The sequence below is a fragment of the Arachis hypogaea genome, chromosome 19, assembly GCF_003086295.3.
Source record: "Arachis hypogaea cultivar Tifrunner chromosome 19, arahy.Tifrunner.gnm2.J5K5, whole genome shotgun sequence".
NCBI lineage: Eukaryota > Viridiplantae > Streptophyta > Magnoliopsida > Fabales > Fabaceae > Arachis > Arachis hypogaea.
In genome coordinates, this window is record NC_092054.1 from 143,318,167 (window position 1) to 143,344,063 (window position 25,897).

A 25,897-nucleotide genomic window follows, 5' to 3' on the forward strand; every position below is an offset into this window, starting at 1 on the left:
AGAATTTCTGAATTCTGACTACTAAGTGATAATAATTAGTTAATTGAGCTCATCTGAGTTGCATTAATATTTTTTCATAAAATAATAAAACTAGACACCAATATATGAATAAATGACTATTTGTATCTATAAAAGATGAAAACCCTGACATATATACCTATATTAAATCGAAACTAAACTTGTACTCACGCAAGATGCTCTCTGTGTGACAAAAATATTCTAAAAACAGGGTACTTTTGTCACACACAAAATATCTTACGAGGGTATAAATTTAGTTTCGATTTAGTGTAAATACAGATGTAAGTATTTTTATCTTTTATGAATAAAAATGGCCATTTATTCTAAAAATATAAAACAAAATGAACAAGAACTGAATGTGAATGACATCCTAAGATTTGACATTCCAACAGCACAAACTAACTGGTTCCTTCTTGTGCCGCTCAATCTTTTCTGTTTTTCTTTTTTTTTTTCCCATTAATTTAATTTTGAGGTTGAAAAATGAAACATAGTATATGTGAGTAGATATGATATCCTCAATAGAGAAGAAGGACAATGAAGGAGAAAAATTATATTATTAAATATAGGTAAGAAAAAGACCTATCAAGCTATGTTAGGCCCGCTATGAAAAGCAACTAGACTGTGTTACCTTTGGCTACACCTTCTTAGCTTTTTATGATCGATTTCATTACCCTTCCCATCCCCTATTATTTACTACTACTTCATATTTCATATTTGAGTGTGGTCCTTTTTCTTTTGGATCTTTCTCTTTTCTCTTATGTTCCTCAATATATAGGTCACTTAATTAATTCCATTATGATCTTCTTTCCCTTATCATTTATTCTCATTAAATTTCATTCGTAGAGAGAAAGCTAAGCATGGTAAGGTTAAATTAAATTTTGTTAGTTTATAAAGAACAAGCATTCAGAACAGGGGACCTGCTATCTATATGGATTATTTTCATATTGTATGTGTACAATTTTATAGTAGTAACATGGCAATTAAATAAAAGAAATATAGATTGGAGGAACCCTATAGTCTATAGGCAACTCTTACCACTACTACTATCTATATGTATTATGTTTTCTCATTTAATTTCAACTTCTCTTTTTGTATTTAGCACTTATTGCAATGAAGACGTTAAAACATATCGTTTTAAAAAGAGAAAATTATATACTCTTGAGTAATTTGTATTAGTAGAAGTATTGAAACCGGAAAAAGGGGTGTATTAAAAGAAGGGGGTGAGGGAGGCTCTCTAGTCTTAGTATAGTAATAGTACAAGGCTGAAGCTTTTAAGTTGGAGGCAATTCATGACAATTATTATGCCAACTATGAGTTGTGGTAATGTGCACGAAACCGAGTGAATATTGAAAATTCAACGTTATAACGTCTTTCCTCTTAAATGAAATATAATTATGGAAAGCATTCATTTCATACTGTTAAACCCTTTTAGAGCACTCAAAATTTGAAGAGATTAATTTATGTGAAAAAGTTGAAGAAATGGTAGTAGATCTTATATTCTTATTATGCCGTACATTTTGGTTTTAGATACTACACTACTTGTATAATTCTAACTTCGTTTTTAACTAAACATGTGAACTTTTAATTAGTAAATCCGCCCTCATGTGAAGGGATATTTTTTTTATATATAAATCAATATGTATAATTTAAAAAATATTTATGTTTTTATATCATTTTATATATCTCTTTTACAGTATAAATAAGATAAATGTCTCATTTACACTATATTAAACTTTTTCATGAAGAGAAAAGAAAACACATGAAATTGAGAACTCAAAACTTACCCACTTAAATATACATGAGCCTATTTATGTATAATGATGAGATAGAGTTCACACTATGACTACTTATATATATATATTCCAGTGGTTCTTTCCATTTTGCAAGTGAGATTGGTTGGATTAGCCCACTTTTCTGTAGGTTATATATTTACTTATGCAGCGTTCTTGATTGCCTCTACATCGGGCAAATTTGGTTAATGTAATTTTTTTTTGTATCCGCATCCTTTCCTTCTATGGAGAAGGTGGTTTACAGACCTCTTCTATATTCAATTTTTACTTATATTTCTACATCTAGGATCCCGTAGGCTGAGGAGCAAAAGGAGGATATATATATATATATATATATATATCGCTTTTTAGGCTGGAACATGGATGTCAATCATACCCAGCTTGAAGTTGAGGTAGAGGAAGATTTTCGTTGTTAAAAATTTAGTGCACAAATCTATTATATTATTTTCTGTTCTAATCGATAGTATTTGATTTATTTCTGTTTTATATTTTTTCTGGCTATATGACAATTTATTTTTATGTATAACAACACAGACAAAAATAATAACATTCTTTTTCTTCCTGAATTCAATAGCGAAAGGGTAAAAATAAAAGAGATGAAAAATGTACCTGAAAGGGAGAGCTCGTAGGAAATTGTGAGAACGAACTTGAACTTCATGAAATCAAGGGGAGAGGGAGTGTTTTCGAGTTAGAGAGAGGAGCGAATTTAATTGTCTTGGTCTACGAAATAGTTGTTGTCGGCGACGGTAGTAGTGGTGCAGAGAACGGAACTGTTGGGTCTGATGAAGAGAACTATGGCAGTAGAGAGAGACAAGAATGTCACTAACATTGCCATCTCTTTGGCATTCCCATCCATACCTACATATGCTTCGCCATTGCTTCGCTTCTTACTTCCTAAATTTGTGAATCTCTTAACTACTAATTTCACATTGTCATTGTGATTCTAGTTTCTAGGTTCCTGCTGCTGCTAAATCTTTGGGTTTCAAGGTCTCATTACTAACTTGGCCATTAACTGCCTTTATTTCGCAGATCAAACATACTAATTAATCCATAATTCTTAAATTCTATCACAAATACTAATAAATCCACCATTGATGCGCAGGCGATGGCAGCATTGAAGGCGTAGCAGCAGGGACAACCTGGGAACATGGAATCTGCTATGAAGGTGAGGTTCGATTCTTTTGGATTTGGGATTAGGGTTCATGGATTTAGGGACTAATTTGAATTGATCTAATAAACTTAACATATCAGCAACAAGAGGATACACTAAACGAGTGCCATACTGACAGTTAACAAGCCATGTCAGCGAGCGTTAGTCACCTTAGCGCAAGAGATGATAGAAGGATTAACGCGACCAGGATGGTTATCTTTCTGGAACAAATTTGATTAATTTTATCTTTCAGAGACAAAAATGAAGATCGAAGTATCTTTCAAGAACAATTTTGACTATTAACTCATTTTTGTTTATACCTGAATATGAACAATATATTACATATCAATTCGATACTAATGTGTCATTAATATGTTAGTCTAAGTTGTCAAGAGTAAGTGATACTTTAACATATAATTGCCAATGTTAATTAGCATCTCCAATAATGATATTAACTTCTAAGAAAATAACTAAGGGTAAAGTATTAAATTGGTTCTCTATATTTGGGTTTAATTCTATTTTAGTCTTTAAGGTTTAAAGTGTTCTATGAATCCAAAAAAGTTTTATTTAGTTTTAATGTAGTCCCACCGTGAGGTCAAAGTTAAATAATTAACGGAATGTCCTACATGACATCAGTACAAGAACAAGGTCGATAATCTGGAGAACAAGTACAAGCTCCAGAGACACAAAATCAACTGTGGATGCATCAACATTTATTTATCATTTTTCTTACAATTTAAATAAAATATTTTCTATAGAATTAAGAAGAATGGTAAATAAATGTATTGATGCATTCACGGTTGATTTTGTGCCTTTAGAGTTTGTACTTGTTCTCTAAATTATCGAGCTTGTTCTTGTACTACTGCTATGTAAGATATTTCGTTAATTATTCAACTTTGACCTCACGGTAGCACTATATTAAAACTAAATAAAACTTTTTTGGATTCAAATAGGACACTTTAAACCTTAAGGACCAAAACAGGATTACGCCCAAACGTAAAAGACCAATTTAATACTTTACCCTATAATTAAAATATATTTAAAATATTAAAAATTAAATTAAATATTAAAATTTTTTAAAAATTATATGAAAAAAGTATTCTTTACTCAAAATACTATTATTTCTTTTTACCAAAGACAGTTATTTTGTTCCAAGAATGAGAGGAATACAAGCAGTCCAATCAGAAAGAAAGCAACAAAGAAAATGGGGGTATCCCAATAAAATCAACTAAGTGATGAATAATTAAACATAAATTTTCTTAGACAAAAAGGAAAGAGCCGAGAAGTTAGCGTTGTGAAGTGCTGCTATTTTGTCTGAAGGAGTAGAAGATCTTTGAAGCTGCCTCCAAGCTTTCCTCTAGTGTTACCTTCATTCTCTCAAACACTCAAAGATTTCTAGCAATCTAATTCTGCCAGCAGATAATAGCCGCAAAGCTGAGTTTATTCTCTTTGTCGCTCTGTTGCGCAACGTTTACCTTCAATCTCAGCTACCATTGATGGAAGTGACCGTATGGTTGAGAATGGAGGAATCTGGCTAAAGGACTTTTCTCCCAAACGCTTCTCGCCTCCGCACAAATAAGTAGACAATGATTAATTGATTCACGGTCATTGTAGCAACAGACACATTCTGGGTTTGAAGAAGCAAACTTGGCATTGAGGTTCAGCATTACTGGGAAGACTTCATAGCACACCTTCCAGAGGAACAATTGGATTTTGGGGGGATTGCAAGTTTCTAGATTTGAGACCAAAGATGGGGGTTCTGCATTATGTTTGGGCAATGGTCAATTTCAACATGGTAGAATTAGTTAGCAACCTCATAGCCTGATGCGACATCATAGCTGTTTGTCTTGTTGAGACACTATTGCAATTTATCTTCTTCACTTGCAGGTTTAATTGCGAGGATTCTGCTTGCAATTTCTGAGGGGAAAATACTGTGAATTAGAATCTGGTTCCATGACCGTGAGTTGAGCAAGAGGTCCTTCACCCAGAAAATTGAGTTACACTGCGGTTGGAAAGATTGATTCTAGTTAATGCAGAAAGGGAAAGGAGGTGGTAGCCAGGGGTCTCCAAAAACTTTAATTCCGCTCCCAGATCCTACTTTCCAGTTCAAGCCTTTCTCTACAACTCTGCGCCCTTCCAGGATACTGCGCCAGCCCTATGAAGGTCAGCTTCCAACCTCTGCAGTTAATGCATTTCCATATCTGAAATATTTTCCCTTTAACATTCTGCTCAGTAGAGAATTAGGTTGCATAGCTAGTCTCCAAAATTATTTTTCCTATAGAGCTAGGTTCTGGGCACGAAAGTCCTTCACCCCAAGGCCACCCCTTTTTTTTACTTCGTGTCATCTTGTCTTAGCTCATCTAAACTATATGCCTTTTTGTCCCCTTTTGACCCCACCAAAATTGAGAGAACATGCTATGAATTTCCGATAGTAGAGTGTCCGGAAGACGAAAACAGAAAAGTGTATCGATAAAAACAACTTCACTTACTACTCTGATGAGAACATATTTTCCTGCGTTAGATAGCATGTTACGTTTCCAGCCCATAAGATTATTTTGTACCCTTTCTTTGATTGAGTTGAAAGTAGCTTTTTTAGATTTATTAATAATAGAAGGAAGCCCCGAGTACTTATCCTGTGCACCAATATGAGTTATATTTAGCCAAGTTGCCAGGAAATTTTTTACTGTTTCAGGGGTGTTATTGCTGAAAAAAATTGATGATTTATCCATGTTAACCTTTTCCCCACTAAAGCTCTTGTAGTCAGTCAATAGGCCTAGAATGCTGTCAAAAGATTCATCTGAGGCTTTAAATAAGAGAATGGAGTCATAAGCAAAGATGAGGTGGTTGATAGTGGGGCATCGCCTACTAATTTGTAGTCCTTGAATCTGCATATTTTGTTCCGCTTTGTGTAGCAAGAAGGAAAGAACTTTTGCACAAAAAAAAAATAGATATGGAGATAGAGGATCTCCTTGGCGGATTTCTCTAGTTGGTTTAAAAAAAAACCATAGGATTGACTTTCCACAACAACGGAATAAGAAACAGTTGTGACCAATTCTAGGATCCAATTAATCCATCTAGCTCCAAAACCAAGCTTCTCCAAGATGAACCATAGAAAGTGCCATTCCACTCAATCATAAGTTTTACTCATATCTAACTTGATAGCCATTTCAGCCTGAAGACCTATCTTTTTGTTTTTTCGATAGTACATGCATTCGTGTGTAATCAATATTATCAGAGATAAGTCTTCTCTTAAGGAAGGCACTCTGATTAGGACTAATTAAGCCATTTATACAACCTTGTAGCTGGTGCACTAGGATTTTTGAAATAATTTTATAAAACACTGTAGACAAGCTAATAGGTCTCACCTAGTTCATGATATTTGCATAAGAGATTTTTGGGATGAGGCAAATATTTGTGTGGTTGAAACCTTTCAATATGCACCCTCCGCCAAAGAAGCTGTTAACTGCTTTGAACACATTACTTCCTACTATTTTTTAGAAGAATTGATAAAACTTTGCTGTCATTCCATCTTCTCCTGGAGCACTCTGGGGGTGGATGCTAAAAGCCGCTCGTTTAACCTCTTCCATAGAGACTAACCTTTGTAGCCTCTGGTTCATGGTAGCTGTAACCTTTGGCTCAAACTCAGTTAGGAAGGGTTCCGGGTCAGCCTGAAAGGAGGAAGCAAAGATGTCTCTGTAGTAATCCTCAGCCACGGATACAATGGCCGAATTAGTTGTTGTCATCTCCCCATTCCTTCCAATTAGCCTACAAATCTTATTTCTCTGGCTTCTAGTCTTGACTTTTTGGTGGAAGAAATGAGTGTTTTTATCGCCTTCCTTTAGCCATTTAACTTCAGATTTCTCCTTCCAATAACGTTCTTCTTGCAAGTAAGCCATTTCTAATCGATTCTCGAATTCTAAGATCTCCTTCTTGCCAGTTATACCTGCAGCTCTTAGCTCATCCAATTGGCCTTCAATTTCTACCATAACTTTCTTGAAATTGGATTTGCTTGAACGTTGCCATGCCACAATTTGGTGTCTACAGTATTTTAGCTTCTGGGCCAGCTTATACATGGGAGACCCTTCAATCTCAATTCTCCAAGCTTCTTGAACTATTTTTCGAACATCTTCCACTGCACACCACTTTTCTTGAAACTGAAATCTCCTTTTCGATTGTTCATTAGTTGGATTAGTTTCGAGAATAAGTGGCGTATGGTTTGATCCAGTTTCTGATAATCTCAAGACAGTTGCGTGCGGGCAGCTATCTAGCCACTGTTCATTGGCCATAAATCTGTCCAACCTCTCCATCACTAGCATTTTCGCTCTTCTTTTATTACTCCATGTAAATTGTCTACCTTGCATGCCCAAATTTGCTAACCCGTTATCCCCAATGAAGTAATTGAAATTTGAGATTGATTGGGAAGATTTAAGTCCACTGCCAACTTTTTCAGATTGGTTAGTGATGGAATTAAAGTCCACAAAAATCATCACTTTACCTCCCCAATTGTTGTATAATGGTTGTAATGTCCTCGAATTGTTGCTGCCCCACCTAATCATTACAGCTCATATGAACCCCATCAATGTCCAAGTCTCCTTTAACATAATGCTAGTCTACCATCAGAATGTTGAATGACTGTAATTTTAGTGCCTTTTTTCCAACATAATGCTAGTCCACCAGCTCTTCCTGTCGGGTCAACCAGGAAAAATTTAGAGAAACCACATGACTTTAACTTCCTTTCTACCATTCGAGATTAGTTTTTGATCTCACAAAGAAAACCAATCGTAGGGGAATGGAATTTGTTGACCCAGGTTATGGATTGTCAGGGGTCTTCCCAAATCCCGACAATTTCATTTAAGTATCTTTATGGATTTGTGGGTGCCAATTGACGGCTGGCACCCTCCACCTCAGTGTCTTGATTCTGTATTTCGTCTAGGCAGATTCTCTTCTGGCCTTCTTCCATCTCCTCCCCTTCAGATCTTTTCTTGGTTCCACTAACAGGGGTATAGTTCTCTCTCCCCTGCCTAGGCATACTCTTTAGGTGTGAACCTTTCGCAAAGATCTTCATCGGTACTGTATTTACGCTCACCGGTTGCTCAGTATTTAATTATAAATTCAGTTTTCCTAGAACAACACGGTTACCATCATACTCCATTAACCTCCACTCCTTCTCAGGAATGATTCTGCCAGTGTCTTTTACCTTGTTTTTCTTGTCCTCTACTTTATCATTTCTTCTACTGTCATTCTCTTTCATGTTGAGACTAGAAAAACTATTAATCAGCCATTTTGGGGTTGGTTTCTTTCTATTCCTCATTGATTTTGCTGTGGATCTAGCAGGAGTTTTACCATCATGAGTCCCAAATGTATCCACCATCTTTCCTATCTGATCTGCCCTCAACCATTTTCCAATTTGGTCTTGTTGCACGCATTCATCGGCTGAGTCTTTAAACAACTTGGTACATGTCTTGCCTCGTGCCTTATATGCCCACAATAAGGCTGCGTTTGTTTACAAAGACAGGACACTGGGACAGGGACATAGAGACACAAAATTGTGTTTGGCAGAGGAGACATGGACATAAACAATGTGTTCAGAGACACTGAATTAGTGTAATTAGTGTAATTTGTGTCCATCATGACAGGAAGGACACGGAGACACTAACAAGGGACACAATTTATTTTTTATTTTTTCTTTCATTATTTTTGTTAATTTTTTTTAATTATATTTTTTATTATTATATTTTTTATCTCAAATTTTTTTAATGAAAAAAATGAGAATAAATTGAATTTTTATAATTTGTTCTAGTTTATCACCAAAGAGAATACAAGAACACAATTTTGTGTCTTTGTCCATCAATGTCTTGTCCTGTCCTGTTTTCGGAAACAAACGCAACCTAAGTGAACAATTTTCCAAGGCGTTCATACCTCAGCCCTACTTCTAGTATTCTTTGATCCGGTCCAATGACTTATAGATTGTCTTTGAATTTCCTGTCGCCATTAATTTCTACCCTTGCCTTGATGATTCTTGATTCCTTCCCACTTACATTGAAGAAACCAATGTCTAGAGTCTTTCCGAGCTTTTCACTTAGTCAGTTATCCACTTTCAATGTCTTATATTTTTCTGGCAAACTCCAAAACTGCACCCACATTGGAATGAGTCTAATTCGACTCTCTTCAGCACTCTCCCAATCAGTCCATTTTTTCAAATGCAGAACATAGTTCTTAAACAACTATGGAGATCCCCCTTTTATTCTCGCAATCTTCCCTTCATGATCGAAGAAAAATTGGTATTGATGATCTCCCATGTCAGCTACCTTGAATCCAGTCGGATCCCTCCATATGGCTCTAAAGGCACTGTCTAGCGTCCCTACTAAAAAGATTTTGTCAGTAAAAAAAAAAAAACTTTCAACAAGACTCTTAGAATAGGTGTTGATTTTCTTAGAGACATCTCCCTCCTCCAAACAGATTGGTCCATCATTCTTCTCACCACTATTCTTGTTTTTCTGTTGCTGGTTATTCCTTCTATTTTGTATATTGACAACACAGTGCAATCAAGGAGAGACAGCCGATTGATGAATAATGAACAACGATCAAATTTAAAAAAAAAAAATTCTTAATAGCCACCAAAGCCCTGAAACAGAGCAATCAAATTCTAATAGAGCACCAAAACCCTATTAACAAAGCATTTTTTTTTGTCTCAAAATACTATTATATTATATAATTAAAATATGAGTTTAATTTGTACATTCATCATCATATAATAAAAGGAAATGATATTTAGTTAGTTGTTATAAAAGCAATGTTTATTTCTAAAGATCAAACTAAAAAGAAAGAATTAAGATTTAGTATTATATTTGATGATAATAAATTAAAACTAAAATATTAATCTAAAAATTTAAAATTTCAGTCCTTTTAATATTTTAAAAAAATAAAATACTAAAATTTCTACAAACAGATACAAAAATTTTAATAACATTTTTATTTTAAAATATCCTTATCAACTTTTTAAATTTCCTTTCTATCCTTTTTCCCATAACCCCTTCCTACGGTCATCAACGACGTCACCGCCTCCCTCTTCTCCTCCTTCCTACAACCGCAACGCCCTCTTTTGTTCTCTCTCTCCCCTTTGATTTTAATTGGTATTACCGAAATTGATGAAATTGTAATTTCTAGTGGTTATTTCCTGTTCCCTAATTGTGCCTGTGCTGTCATATTATTGATTATTTCCTGTTCCTTAATTGTTTTTTACCCCATGAGACTAATACCTTCTTGCCTTCTCATGGACTACAATGGCTTGGAGGTTTATGAATTTGCTTTTATTTTTGGTTCAACATTTGGATATTTGATTCATTAATATGCATTGAATTTCTAGTTGTGAAAAAAGAAAAATAGAGTTTGTGCATGATTGCTAATTGGGTTGAGTTTATTGGAGATAGTTTAAAATTTTCTGATGATGATGATTTTCATAATGATAAGTAGAAGGATTAGGGTTTATTTTGTTTTTATTTTTTAATTAATAAAAATATTTAAATAATTTTATTTTAAGAACAAGGTTATATAAGTGCTTATTTGAATGCTATTATGTTTGTTTGGGCGCTATTATTTTGATAAAAAAATATATTTTTTCAATGAAAAAAGATTTTTTTTTATTTTTTAGAAAATAAAAAAAATATTTTTTGAGAAAATGTAATTTACATTTTTTAAAAGATATTTTTTTTTTAAAAAAGAAAAGATGTTTTTCATATTATAAATAAATAAAAAATGTTTTTATATTGTTATATCCAAACATAATTAATAGATTTTTTTTTATGATCAAACATAATTAATAGATAAAAAGATCTTTTTGCATGAGATACCCAAACATAAAATTACTTTTACTTTTTCATAAAATCTTTTAAAAAAAATCGAAAAAAGATCTTTTTTTTTAGAAACTCACTCAAATAAGTCCTAAATATTATTATTTTTGACTAATAATAATTTATACTAATATTTACAGACATTTTGTTCAAAAAAATATATAATTTATATTTATATTTATCAAAATTTTATACACATAAATCAAAACAAGTTACATTTACGTTTCTAGAATTTGTACATATGAATTAATAAAATTTATTTATTTAAGATAATTTAACATTTTTACTTGCCAAATGATAGCAATAAATACTAAAATTGTTTACCCCTAATAATTTTTCTTATTTTAAACTAAACTAAACAAAATACTGACATAATTTGATCATGTATATTGTACTAAATATAATATAAAAATTTAATTTAGTCTTTATTTTTTAATTTTATTCTTTTTTTCAAATCAGTTTAAGTAAAATTAATTTCTTTTTAAGAGAGCATATATAAAAAGCTATTTATTTTTATTATTAATATATGGCATTATCGTACTTTATAAATTAAACCATTTTAAACCTAACATGCAATTAAGTGCTAGCGCGACAATAAAAGATGTTTTATTTGGATAATGAGTATAAAAGTTAAGTGAATTTCTCTCTACATTTGGCAAGTAAAAAAATTTGAATAACAATAACATTTTAGCAAATCAAGAAATTATTAAGCTACACACTACTAACTATATCCTTATGTGACCCGTGAAAACAGAAACACCTTCAAAGTCAGAATCATAGTACTATATGTACATTGTGCTTCTTAGCAAAATCAAAATTAAAATTACAAAATTATTATTCTTAGGAAAATCAAATTTAATAATTATCCATAAATTAAACTCACCAATGAGTCAAATGACCATATATATATACATGCTTCCAAAAATAACCCTTCAAATTGAACTGTTTGATTCATTTAGTTAGCCACAAGTTTTGAGGACAAAATGGACCCAAGGGGTTGTTGTGAGAGAGAGATTATTATAGTATATAAAGTATAGTACTAAGTACTAACACACAAAGTATGGTCCAATTTTCTGATTTCTGAACCTATATAGTTCATTAGAAACTGCATACCATCACTGTTTCAAAGCCACTGTGCTTTATTGTCCTTTCATTTTCCACCCTTTTAGTTTCAATTCTCAAAGGGTAGTGATGAAGAGAGCGGTTCTGATAAGATAAATAACCCACAGGAAAAAGCACACACACAACAATGAAGCATATGATATTATGGGTTTAATTTTGATGCACTAAGATAGTATAAAATATTTTAGGGTAAAATACTAAAATGATTCTTTATATTTAAATGTAATTTTATTTTGGTTTTTAAGGTTTAAAATATTCTATTTGATTCTAAAAAAAATTCATTTAGCTTCAATATAATCTCACCGTGAAATCAAAGTTAAATAATTAACAGAATGTGCTATATGGCTGCAGTACAAGAATAAGGTGGATAATCTGAAAAATAAGTATAAACTTCAAAGACACACAATCAACCGTGGATGTATCAATACATTTATTTATCATTTTTCTTAGTTTTATAGAAAATATTTCATTTAAATGATAAAAAATGATAAATAAATATAGATGCATCTACGGTTGATTTTGTGCCTCTGAAGTTTGTACTTATTCTTCAGATTATCGACCATGTTCTGTCATGTAGGACATTTCGTTAATTATTTAACTTTTGACTTTACGGTAGGACTACATTGAAACTAAATAAAACTTTTTTAATTTAAATAGGATACTTTAAACTTTAAAGACCAAATCAAAATTATATCCAAATGTAGGAGACTAATTTAATACTTTATCTAATATTTTATATAATTGTACAATCATATTCATTATTTTAAACAATTATTCATACCATTTATATAAAATATAATTATTTTTATTAATATAATATTACATAATTAAATTTACATGTAAAACTGTTTTACAACGAAAGAATATCAAAATTTAATTATTATATTATATTATATTAGTGGATAAAAAACCTTATTTGTCTTGCATGCTAGCTATTACATGCATGATGCATGCACACAGCACACCCTTTCTTTTCTTTTGCATGGATAATGTAATGGTCCCCTACTACTTACTGCTTATGTAACCTTCACTTTTTTCTTCATCAATCCTTAACCCTTTTATGTGCATCCATTATTTCCTCCAACTACCAATATGTACTTTAATAACCTCCTACTAATAAAGTTATCACTCTGCCATTCTATTTTTACAATTAAAAATTGTTCTAAACAAATGTGAAATTAAGGGTTTAAATTATTACACTAACTCCCTTTGAAAATTTGAAATTTCATGACTGCATCAAATTATTAGTGAATAACCCTATTTAGTGTTCATATAGGACAAAACTGAAACAAATAAAAATATATATAAAATTATATTACTGCAGAGCTAATTTCTCATCTAATCTAATATTCAATAATAATAATAATAATTAATAGTCACAAGAGTGTGGAAATTGCAGAGCAAGGCTGCATAAAAGCAAAAGCCTATTTTTTGCTTTCATATAAATAAATAATAATAGGCTAGGCCTCTTTAATGCATCTCTGATCATATATTAAAGTCATTGTTATTATGACCTTGAGCCTTGATAACTGTGCTAAGTTTTTCTTTTTTTTTTTTTATTTCTCTAATTTGTTTTCTTCCTTTCTTATATATATATATAGTGCCCACACTTCCTTAGCTTTTCCATAAACACAATGGAGTAAAGAGGGTCAGGTTCCTTACTCAGCTTTTTGTGTTTCCTCCATTCCTCTTTTCCCATTCAGTTTTGAGCACAATTTCAGGATCTTGTTCTTTCTTACTCTCTTGATGCAACAGGAAGAAAATAAAATGTGTGCTCTTCCAAAAAAACCTTTGTAGTTTTTTGTAGGGCCCCATGCTGAGTTCTTTGTCTTCATTGTTGAGAGCTGATTAACTCATTTGTTTCATCTTCATTCTTCTCTCTGCTACTCACCTTTTGCTACAACTTACTTGAGGATTGTGTCTTTTATCCCAAAAGGAGAAAACATTTCTAATATAACTAAACCCCATCATCATCAAAACCATGTAATCATATCATAAGATGCAATTGAGTTTCATCATCTTTGCAACCATATTCTTGAGCTTGTTATAGTCCTTTCTTTTTGGTTCAGTAACATCATCATGGAGAGGTTTAAGGCTATTATAATTAGTATTAGTCTTATTCATGCAATTTTTGCTATGGTTTTGTTCTCACTTGGTGAAAGTTGCTGTGGACAAATAGTAGTAGACTATGATGTAGCTCCAATGGAGAAAAAAGAGCAAGAAGCTTTGTATTCTACCATTCAAGGCTTCGTTGGTGATTCATGGAATGGCTCAGATCTTTATCCAGATCCTTGTGGTTGGACTCCAATTCAGGTAACTGTTCCATTTGATTATACTGCAGAATAGAATAGTGTTGGTTGAAGGTTTATTAGGCCTTTTCTTATGATGAGTTTCAGAAAAGAATATTATAGCTACTCTTAATTATTCAGAATTAACAATGAAGCTTTGAACATAATCTCCTTGTTTATTTGAGATTTCGTTTATGTATTATTAAAAATTTAGATCCATGAGGTCTTAATTTTGAAAATGATTTCTGATGTGAACCTTGTCTTCATAGTAATGATTTCCCCCATTCTTTTATTCAAAAAGTTTTGTTTTTTTTTTTTTGTCATAGTAAAGTGTAAAAGATTTTATGGTACAGCAACTATTCATTTTCTGATTAAACCGTGTACTAGGAATAGGAACTTTTGGCAGTTATTTGAAATGATAAGTTTTCTACAAACATTGCAATAACTTTTATTCTTTTTTCTTTTTATGATCTGTGTGGTGATGTTATTTTAAATTGCAGGGTGTATCTTGTGATCTGTTTGATGGATTTTGGTATGTTACTGTCTTAAACATTGGACCAATCCATGATAACTCTCTGGTTTGTGCTCCAAATTTGGAATTTAGGCCACAATTGTTTGAGTTAAGGCACCTGAAATCTCTGTCCTTCTTCAATTGCTTTCAATCACCAAACAAGCTTCCAGTTAGCATCCCGGCTGGAAGCTGGGACAAACTAGCCGAAAGCTTAGAATCGCTCGAGTTCAGATCAAACAAGGGCCTAATTGGAACCATTCCTTCAAGTTTCGGTGTCCTCAAGAACCTCGAATCGCTTGTGTTGCTAGAGAATGGCTTATCAGGTGAAATTCCAACAGAAATTGGTAGTCTCATCAAATTGAGAAGACTTGTTCTTGCTGGAAACTATTTCAATGGTAACATTCCGGATACATTTGGTGGACTTAAGGACTTATTAATCTTTGATCTAAGTCAGAATTCGCTATCCGGGGTGTTGCCTTCGACACTTGGAAGCTTAACTTCAGCATTGAAGATTGATGTTAGCCACAACAACTTGGAAGGTAATTTGCCAAATGAATTTGCTAATCTTAAGAATTTGACACTTATGGACCTTAGAAGCAACAAATTCTCTGGTGGATTAACTTTGTCTCTTGAAGAAATGTGTTCCTTGGAAGAAATGGTTTTGTCCAACAATCCCTTAGGTGGAAGCATCAATGTCCTAAAGTGGGAAAAGCTTAAGAACTTGGAAGTTTTGGAACTCTCTAACATGGGGCTAATAGGTGAAATTCCTGAGTCAATATCAGAGTTAAAGAAATTGAGATTTCTAGGCCTAAGTGATAACAACCTCACAGGAACATTGTCACCTAAGCTAGAATCTCTTCCTAGCCTCAATGCAATTTACCTAAGTGGAAACAATTTCATAGGAGAGCTTAAATTCTCCAAGGACTTCTATGGAAAATTAGGGAGGCGTTTTGGTGCATGGAACAACCCAAACCTTTGTTACCAAATTAGAGAAATGTCAAGTAGCAGTGTTCCTTATGGAGTAAAACCATGCCAACAACACCAAGAAGAGGTTAATTTGGTAGAATATAATTCAAATTCTAAGATTCTCAATGGGAATGTGAATGTGACTTCACATAACTACATATCCTCTATGGGGGTTTCTAGCCATGTTACCAATGGCTTATGGTGCAGTTTTATGGAAACAATGTTGGTGATGTGTCTATGTCTAGTTGTATAGTTAGCTCTTCCATCAAGAACAAAGATTCAACTTGTATTTCTTTTTCTTTTAATTTTTCTTTTTTAGGCTTTTTAGTTTTCTTCTAACATATGCTGATAGTGTTGTCAATTACTTAATTTATTGCCCAACAAATTAGTTATCTTCACCTGAACATTGCAGCTCAATTAATATGGTTTCTTTAATTGATATCTGTATAATATAGTAACTACTCCACATTATGAAACCACTTCAGTGTTTGTTGCCAATCTTGTACTTTGTTTCTAACATCTTGTAAGAATTATTTACATATATTATTCTAGCATCTTCTAGTACTATATTAAAGAGTAAGTTGAACTTCTAATATCACCTAGACAAGAAGAATTTTACACGAACAATGTTATGAAAATTTTTACCCCAGTTTGTAGTATTTATTTTGATCCTAAATGTCATGAAGAACTATTTTTTACATAATCCTAAATGTGGTGTGACTCTCGAATATTGATTAATAAGTATGTAAATATGTAATACCCACATATTGGATTGAAAAGTGATAAGATGAAAATCTGAATCATGATTTAAAAAAAATATATAAATACAAATTGTGAATGACAATTTAAAAAAAATTTTGTCTTCCTTGCAATTGTGAATTATTATTTTATTGTGCAAAATTTTATCCCATGCTACTCGGGTTAGAACCTAAGCTTAGTGATGCTTTCGGCTATTAGACTTTCGTCATCTAGGGTGCAGCATTCCACGCTTCGCCTAGCAGCACGAAGCTTGTATAGCTCTTCCACAATTCTATTTTCACGGTTTAAGTTGCTCTCATTTCACTCGTCGCTACTATGAGAATCGCTTTTGTTTTCTTTTTCTTTGGCTACTAAGATGTTTCAATTGGCCAGATTATCTCTTGTCTGTCGGTAAATTCAGCGACAGTTCGAAAGATTAACCTATTCGGAAGTCATAATTTCTTTGATTTTTATCTTATATAAAATTGTGAGTTATGATTTTTTTTTTCCGGTTTAATATCCCTAATATTAACGTCTTTAACTAAAATAACTTAATATTAATGTAAAACACACCTCTTTATTTTCACATTTGAAATCAAAATATGTGTGTATATTTGCAACGATGTAAGAAGTAAGAAGAGGAGAATGAAGCAAAAAGAGAGAATTTGGAATAGAGGTTTGGCAATTTCTACATTTTGATTTCCAATGCATGGCAGTTATGACTTTAATGCTTTGAAAGTGAAGTGTGAAGGGATATTATAAGAAGGGAGATTGATGGGTAGGCCACATTATAGGCTTTTGTTATTGGTATGTTGTACCTTTGTAGCTGTAATATGTAAGTATGTGTCTTTGTGTACTTTGATGTTGGTAAGTAGTAATGTTTTGTACACTGCTTTCAATGGACCTTGTGCTTATAAAGAGAGGCCTATTATTATTATTAATTTTATTATGGGAAGGTTGGGTCCATTTCATAGCTCTGGCAAATCTGGGCTCTCTTTGTTCAATGTTGGTTTGCTCAATTGTTCTAAAGTGGGTGCATTAAACAAATTATGTACAATTGTCAGCTTATGGAAGCTAGAAAGAAAAAAATTGAATTGAATTGAATGTTGTTACCTTATTACCCATCTCTTGGTCGTTGGAGTTCTGCATATTCTATTCTCCTATAAGGAAACTTTGGCTTTAATGTCACCATGTGTGTTTAGTGCACTACAACATTTTCAGGTTGAGGCAACTTTTAAAAAGTGTTGCCTAAAAGCTGACAAAAGGTTGCTTTTGATCTATGGCAACACTTTTGGACCTAAGGCAACGTTTTTGGGCGGCGTTGCATATGCAGCTGTTGCCTTAGATCAAGGCAACACTTTTTTATTTCAAAAGCGTTGCTTTTGAGAGCAACACTTGCAACACTTGGTAAGTGTTGCCTTTGGTTGAAAAACAACAACACTTCAAATGTGTGTTTGAGACTACACTTTTTCAGTGTTGTCTTTTCTCTTATATTTTGGCCACTACTACAAAATGTTGCCTATTTGCAATAAAATGCAACCCTTTTAAAACATTGCCTTTTCTTTTGGATATGCAACCTATATAAGTGTTGCCTTTTCTTTTGGATATGCAACCTATACAAGTGTTGTTTTTTCTTTTGGATATACAACCATACAAGTGTTGTCTAATATTCAAAATATGCAACTAATAGAAGGGTTGCCTTTTTGGTAAAAATAAAAGTTACTTTTGTAATAAAAATACACAAAAATAAAATTTACAATAAAATTTTTTGTTCATACATGTGTAATTATTTTATTTAATAAATAAATTTGTGCACAATAAAAAAAATTTATAAAAAAGACAAAATAACTAATAATAAAATTCTAATTAAAATAGATATTAAAAAGTTTAATTAGTATTTCAAATACATGTTTATCAATAATTTTCAACAAAATAATAAAATTCTTGTCTAACAATAATTGTCATAACAAAATAGTAATTAATATTTATCCAAAAAATATCAATTTACTTGCATATTTTATATCCATGCTTGACTTGTCCCATATGCTAAATCTGCAAATAATACACAACAAAAAAGTATATTGTTATTCATGTACCCGATATAGATAAGTATATGATTTTTTAATAATTCAGCTAAATAGTCCTTTAAAGAAATTGGTTAAAATAGTGGAAAACATAAAAAAAAAAAAAAAGAAGCTTACAGTTAGTTAACATTTTTCATTAAAACTTTCTACATTTAAATATTTAATATGTTTAATAAGTGTTCTAATAAGACTTGAAATTTAAAAAATATGCAAAAAACAGCTCTCCCAGAATTAATTAAAACAAAAGCATGCATTAAGTCTCAAAAACCAAAGCATGCATTAAATCTCAAACTATCTGCACAGAAACGAAATTGCAATCCACCAAATCAATTATTTGAACAAAACCGGCTCAGAAGTACAATGGCATGCCTAAACAACCAAGAATCAATGAGCAGGAACATCCAGAAGCTCTGTTGTGCAATGTAACCTTCATCAATCACTAATCAAAGACCAAAAGACACCATTTAACCCCAAATGACAAAATATGCAAGAAAAAAACAACTTGAAAAGCAATCCCAGCTAAAAAAGAGAAGAAATGTGAACCACTTGAAACTCAACTCCCAAATTTCTTAAGGAGGGAGGGAGTACCTTTTTCACCAGTATCACTGTCTTTACGCTTGAGAATCTTTCTCACATCTTGTCCTTTAGCAGAGAGGAAAGCTGAGTGTGGTGCTTGAAAGTTGCAAGCAAATCCTAGAAAGTTAGACCCCATAGTATTACTGGTTAAATACTTCAGCTAATTTCGCTATATTGCTCAAACAAGAAAACCAAATACAAAAACCTAGATAACCTTTTCCATGATGACGAGAAGCTGGCATCCTTGGAAGAACACAACTTTATATAATAATTCAGATCTGCTCATCTTTGATGGCTGATCAACAAAGCAGCTTGAACTCCTCTTTCTCCTAATAATAGATTCATCTTCTTGTTCCTTAGATTCTTTGAAGAGTGGCAACAATTCAAGTGAAGTAGTATTAGTAGTGTTAGTACTATTAGGCCTTTGATCCATTGAGCTTTCAGAAGATGTCAAAGAACTTTAAATTTCAAGTGAACACATGGTTCCCCTGTTCTGTTTCCTCTGCCCACAGCTCCAACTGAACCCTCCTCTTGTTTCTGTCAGTTTTGAAATCGGAGGAGATCCCGGGCTGCCATTGTTGATCATTCCTGCAAGTTCTTGTGCCTTGTGTAGTACTGATTGCAAGTACTTCCCTTGTGCTTCAATCTTAAGCTGCAAATGTCTCTGCACCTGAAAAATCATTATCCATATTGATCTTTAACATATACTTGTTATGCTTCAATTTTAATTTAGATACCTACCTCAATTTGCTCATAAAGTTTCTTCTGCACCTCCATTTGCATTTGGAGAGCCTCAGCAATTTGCATGCTTCTGTTGAACAAAACATTTGATCAATGAAATTTTTTATACCAATTACAAAAGCATTCAACTAGTTTGATCAATTTTCTAACTATTATAATTATTACTCAGTCATCTCATTCTTATTATTATTTTAGATAGTTTATAGATCTATTATTTATTCAAAAACTTGTTTTCACAAACTGTTTTGGAAATGACATTAAGTTTAATTGTAGGTATTAATAGATAAAGTCATTTAGTTGAAGAAACCAAAGTAAATAGATATTGAGAGTCAAGATCTGGAAAATTGTAGGTATTAATAAAGTTTAATTGTGAAAGTAAAAGAATTGATTGAAATAAAGGTAAAGACAAAAAAAGACAACTAAGAAGAAGAGTGCAGAACACAAGAAGCATGTGAAGATGGCTAACTTGACCACCTTCAACCATGGAAGTGGAACCCAACACCCAGGTGGCTTAAACTGAATCCCCGTGCAGTCCCTCTTTTCTCCTGTAACCATATGATTATATACACAAAAGAAATATATTCAGACACAATGGGTGTATTTATATTTTATAATCACTTCAGACATTAAAAACACTACATATATAAACTAATTATACAAAATTCAATATACTTGTACTAATTCAAGCCAGTTTATTATCACTAAGGACTTCAATCCCTTCCTTTCTGTATTCGAGTTAATATTTTTAATTCAATGCGAGGTAGTTTTTCATCCCTTAATTAATCTTTTAGAAGTGAGTTAATATTTTTAATTCAAAACTTTAATTAATAAGATACTATAATCTGTATTGGACAAGGGAAGCTACAAGAACAGAAATTACCATGGACTCGTGCAGTGTTTTTTTTAAACCTTCTCTAATGTGACAACAAGAAGCAAATTTATTAAACTTATAGGAACTTTCTGCAGACTACTCATATCTTCATCACCACACTAATTCTAAAGGCTTCCTTGGAGCAGCACATAAAATAGCCACTATTCACTTGGCAACTCTTTGGATATGAATCCAGTAGTAGGATCAGTTGTGTTGTGCAAGCCAAGGAGGCAAACTACTTTTAAATAACATTAATCTACATAATATTATTTGAAACAAGCAGCAGCACATCACATAAAGACCAAATTCGTATGAGCAGGCACAACTACCAGCCATAGGTTCAGCAAGCATTAGAGTCTCTTCTGAAGCTCCTATTAGTACATTACACATTTGGTGTTTGTATATTGGATTATACAGTGAATATGAAATGGAGCTTGTGGAGGTGAACTTATAATTCAACTGAAATGTTAAAGGGAACTAGATATATGGCATTCAAATACTAGATTCTTGGAAATAATATTCATGTGATGTGATCATGTCTAATTGTCTGATAAATTCATAACCAATCCCTGCTGCAATCATCTTCCTAGTTCAGCACATAATGCAGTGTGCATGCTTGTGTTTATATCATAATCAGTGTTTGTGATATGATTCTACACCAGAAGCTTCAACTACATATAAAAAGTCTAATTACTTGTTGAAAGCTATACTTAAATTACTTGTTGAATCACAATCCAGCAATGCAGCAAGCAACAGATCAAAACAGTAGAGTAAAATCTAATTAAGCTGATGAAGATTGCAATATTAAGAAGGAAAGAACATTTCAACAGTGTGATCAAGACCAGAATAAAAGGAGAAATTACGAAACCTTACAACCATTGATCCCGAATTGGAAAATAGTAACCGATTTTAGCGACTAACTAGATTGGATTTGTCATCGGTAGCTAAATCGGTCACTAATTTGATTAGTTGGAGGGGTCCTAGGGTGCTTCAAAGCAGCTTAAACAAGACAATGAAACTTGTCAGAAGTAAGAGATTGAATTTAGAACCATAGCCAATTAGATGTTAAAACCACTACAGAATTTAGACTGCCTCTGTGAAAACAAAAGTACTAGCTTCCATTATATCATAGGAAGCACTAAGTCAAGAACTGATTGTGTAGGTTTGATTAATACAAGAAAAACTATAGAATCTGAAAAATATAAAAAGTTCCTGATCAGACTATTTAAAAACATACTAAATTGTACATGTTTTCATTTGAAATATTTCTTAAGACATTGAATTCTTTTGATTTGAGCTATTTCTACAAGATGAGTTCCTAATTTGAAACTTCAACAATTTTTTTGTTGCATTTAAGGATTTTCTAGGTCTACAACTCTTTTCCATCTGTGTTCAACTCTAGAATTGAATTTTACTACTGAGATGAATCCAATGTTAATTTCCTAAATTGAAATTTCACCAACAATAATTGAATAACAAGCCTAAAATTTACATCATTTCATGAAGGCTTCTGCTGGTTGGCTATCTATTTCTACCACAAAAATATATCATAACAATAAAACACTGTAGTGATTTTATAGGACCAGAAATAATTAAGCAGTAATTTCTCATCAAAACCACAAATAAAATATTAGCATCGAATATTTAATTTTAGCATTATAAATAACAACCATTGTTACTTAAGATAATAAAAGATTACTAAGATTTAAAGTTTGAATCACATACTGCTGGATTGACAAAGAGCTCCTCATCTAGTGATTCAGGAAAGACCTGAGGAGGACAAATTATATAAAATTATAATTGAACAGTTGACAAGTTGGATTTTGTCACCGGATTAAATTAGAAAAAAAAAAGCTACTCACAGCTAAAAATCGATATTCCCTCTCTCTTTCTATAAATGCTGGTTTCTGAGTCCCTTGGAAAAAAGAATAATTCATTAGTGAAATTCCTGTCACAAGGCAATACAAGTTGACCTTAAAAAAGTATTCCTAACTAATAATTCAGTGCATTGCAGTTCAGAGCCAGCACCTCTGGTTTTTATTATTCTCTCCCTTTCGTTAATCACACTACTATGCATAAGTTTCACTGAATTTCAATTTAAATATAACCAGAATTACTGTAAGCAACTAGGACCTCAATTTTGAGATTGGCAGTGCCACGAGTGAAGAAGAAATTAACAACAACTGTCAAGACACGGCGGAAAAAGGAGTGTAAGTGTGCATGTCAACGGCATCACATTTTCTCTGCCTCAAAACGACATCACATTAGCATCCATAAATGCATTAAATGACAACGCAAAGAGTTGTGTAAGTGTGTGTGTGTGTGAGAGAGAGAGAGAGAGAAAGAGAGAGAGAATTGCAAAGTACCGGAGAGAAGGAAACCGAAGCCGCATATGGAGATGTAACCGTCTGGTGAGACTACGCTTCTAAATCAGACTCGCCGTTGAGCTCCTTCACGCTCTGGCATCGGAGATTCAACGACGAAATCATCAATTGAAAGAACACGCACCACAAACCGCGAGTAGAGAGGGAATGATTCAGTGCGAGTAGAGAAGGAACCGCAAATAGCATCGATTTAGGGAAATTCAAAAGATGATGAAAGGGTTGGGGTTAGGGTTCCTCATAGAATTTTGTTTCTAATTGATAATGTTATAAACACAAAAATGATGAATGAATGAAAGATGATGTATTCACTGTCTTAATTATTTGCTTTTTTATTTTCTTTTTTTTTTTAATTAATAAGGAGGGAAAGAGTAATTTTTATTGCTATATTTGGAGGGAAGGTTAAAATTTAAGTGAAAAATATATTTACATGTTTTAGACAACACTTATGATGGGAAGTTTATGAAAGATTTTAAAGCAACTTCTATAAAGTGTAATATATGAATGTTATAAGTGTTGCAAGTGTAATTTGTTAAAGTAACGTTTTTTACCTGTTCTCTAATTGATGAAAGACAACGCCTATAACGTGTTGATTACAAAAATGTTGCCATAACATTATTTCATTGCAACAAACATTAAACGTTGCTTTTGATAAGTTTAGACAATACTTTTTAAGTGTTATTTATCATATATGTTGCAATAACTTAAAAATGTTGTAGTGGTGGTGGAGATTATAGGATTGGATAATTGGGTGGTTGTTGATTTAATTAATCACAATTATAAGCTGGATCAATAAAATTGCTTTAAATTCGGTTTTGATTTAAACTAGTTCAATCTTTTACATACCAACAAGGGTATTGGGGTAGTGTAAGAGGCATGCTACAACACCATAAAGAGAAGGGCAAAGAGAAGTTGGATTGTACTTTTTGAGAGAAACTAGTTGAAAGAGGAATAGATAAGTAAAATTTCTGGAGGAAAAAATGGTGAATTTTATAAACAATTTAAAATTATAGTAATTTATTTCAATCCAAGATATAATAAAGACAATGACAATATTTTCAAAATCCAATATATACTTTATTATTTAATTTTAAAATTCAGAATGTTACAAATAATAATTATACTCAAATCATCACTCCCACAATTAACCCGGCCAATAACAATCAAATTCGTTAAAAATTGGACGGTTTAATGCAAACCAGTGCGGGTCGGACGCATGACCCCGTGTGTCCCCACGGTACACCAGCGAAACACTAAATCGCAGTAAGAGATGTCATGTGAATTAATTTACAAACCTTAAACTTTATCTAAGGCTATACCTCACTTTACCACTAAGTTAGAAGTGCTCCTTACCATATTATAGGCTAATAATAATATCAGATGTTCAAATTCATATGAATAATGCTTCAGCCTTACACTAATTCATGCATGTATATGGGATTTTGTTAAAATAAATTAACTTCATATAATTCAACTTTTATATGTTTATTTCTATTTCAAAATTTTGATTGTCTCTTATTTCTCATCAATAATTTATTTTCACTTCAATTTTTTTATTTTTCTTGTTATTTTTATTCTTTCTTTAGAAAATTACTTCTAACTTTATCTATAGGTAACTTTCTTTTAATTTTTTTCAGATTTGATTAGACCATTAAATTAAAAGCTAATATATATATATATATATACACATTAAAGCAATAAAACTTATATATAATTTATTTAAATTTAAATAATATAAAATATTAAACACCAAAAATAATGTAAAATATTTTTTTAATAAATATTATATTATAATTTTAAAATTTATTTAATTATTACCAAATCTAACAGTTTGACCATTAATCTATCGATTAAACTATTAATCCAGTAACTTAATTTAGTTTAATACTTTGACCGAATCAACTACCAATTCAATTTTGATAATTATGCATCTTAGTTTGGTTAAGTTGTGAGATACATATTCGAAAACGATTTCTTTTTCCTTTTTATTTAAAATAAGTGAATTTTATTTTTCAGCTTAATGGTATTCCGTATTCGATATAATATATAATATTAATGAATATTAAATAAACAAAATACTATTTTATAATTGTTAAAATATAAATAGAGTATCTAAATATTTATTGGTATGAAATAATCAGCTAACCAAAATTAAATCACAATATTAATATTAGAATAACATCGAAGTTACATAGAAGGAGTTTTTTTTCTTTTAGATTTTTTAATGTATTTTTAATTCAACAATTTAAAAACTACTCCGTTATGGATTTAAGTTTTATTTAAAAATTTATCATTAATTAATAAATTTCTTTATGCACAAATCAGTATTCCAACACACTAACTGATGAACTAAACAATGGACCAACCTAAATTGATTAGATTCCAATCCGAAGATCAGAGGATGCAGCTACTGTGGGTACAAGCGATCGGGCACGATGGAAGCTTGTTGTTCCGATGGGATTGGCGATTTGCTCGGAAGTGCTATCGCTGAAAATGAGCGCGTTATTGCCCTTCGCGTTCCAGTGGAACAGAAATACGTGCTCGCGGACGAGTGCGCGTTACACAATCTCAGCGCAGACGAGATCTATTTTGGGCCTGGGCCTCGACTCAATTTCAAGCCCCTAATGAAGGCTGTTGTTGACTACTACGGTCAACCAAGTGCTGCTGACGTGGATGCTTTGGGCTGAGATCCTTTCCCTGGCCCCGGGAACTCAAGTTGGTTTTGGGCCTCGGAAACGCTCGGGCCACCATCACCGTTCCTTTGATCAGCTATGAAGAGCAGGAAAGGGAGATCACCATATCCTTCGAATT

At 32.3% G+C, this 25,897-nt stretch overlaps 3 protein-coding genes and 1 long non-coding RNA gene across 4 annotated transcripts; 1 reads left to right on the forward strand and 3 right to left on the reverse strand.

Moving 5' to 3' along the window:
- Positions 1 to 6,452: 6,452 nt before the first annotated feature.
- LOC140182388 (uncharacterized) lies at positions 6,453 to 7,274 on the reverse strand. The gene has a single exon (XM_072228576.1). It carries the CDS (start codon positions 7,272 to 7,274, stop codon positions 6,453 to 6,455), a length of 822 nt encoding a protein of 273 aa, XP_072084677.1.
- Positions 7,275 to 13,554: 6,280 nt separating this feature from the next.
- LOC112779430 (uncharacterized) lies at positions 13,555 to 16,193 on the forward strand. Its single transcript, XM_025823696.3, has 2 exons — positions 13,555 to 14,243; positions 14,719 to 16,193. Exons 1-2 carry the CDS (start codon positions 14,010 to 14,012, stop codon positions 15,946 to 15,948), a joined length of 1,464 nt encoding a protein of 487 aa, XP_025679481.1. The 5' UTR covers positions 13,555 to 14,009; the 3' UTR covers positions 15,949 to 16,193.
- Positions 16,194 to 18,282: 2,089 nt separating this feature from the next.
- Positions 18,283 to 23,275, reverse strand: LOC112777070 (myb family transcription factor PHL8). The gene is made up of 7 exons (XM_072228577.1): positions 23,214 to 23,275; positions 23,072 to 23,127; positions 20,301 to 20,379; positions 19,835 to 19,904; positions 19,308 to 19,763; positions 19,106 to 19,210; positions 18,283 to 18,485 (listed from the first exon to the last, which is right to left on the reverse strand). The coding sequence occupies exons 1-5, from the start codon at positions 23,273 to 23,275 to the stop codon at positions 19,554 to 19,556; spliced, it is 477 nt and encodes a 158-aa protein (XP_072084678.1). The 3' UTR covers positions 18,283 to 18,485; positions 19,106 to 19,210; positions 19,308 to 19,553.
- Positions 22,430 to 22,706, reverse strand: LOC140182454 (uncharacterized). Its single transcript, XR_011878014.1, has 2 exons — positions 22,568 to 22,706; positions 22,430 to 22,475 (listed from the first exon to the last, which is right to left on the reverse strand). It is a non-coding gene; the product is annotated as an uncharacterized lncRNA (long non-coding RNA).
- Positions 23,276 to 25,897: the final 2,622 nt, after the last annotated feature.

Bases quoted from the DNA above. Each gene is read 5' to 3' on its own strand.
- LOC112779430 (XM_025823696.3), top strand. From the start codon at position 14,010: ATGGAGAGGTTTAAGGCTATTATAATTAGTATTAGTCTTATTCATGCA. The intron at 14,244-14,718 runs GTAACTGTTCCA...TTTAAATTGCAG, and splicing joins GTGGTTGGACTCCAATTCAG to GGTGTATCTTGTGATCTGTT.
- LOC140182388 (XM_072228576.1), bottom strand. From the start codon at position 7,274: ATGCTAGTGATGGAGAGGTTGGACAGATTTATGGCCAATGAACAGTGG.
- LOC112777070 (XM_072228577.1), bottom strand. From the start codon at position 23,275: ATGCTATTTGCGGTTCCTTCTCTACTCGCACTGAATCATTCCCTCTCT. The intron at 20,380-23,071 runs GTACTTTGCAAT...ATATGGTTACAG, and splicing joins CTTCGGTTTCCTTCTCTCCG to GAGAAAAGAGGGACTGCACG. The intron at 19,764-19,834 runs GTAGGTATCTAA...ATGATTTTTCAG, and splicing joins AACTTTATGAGCAAATTGAG to GTGCAGAGACATTTGCAGCT.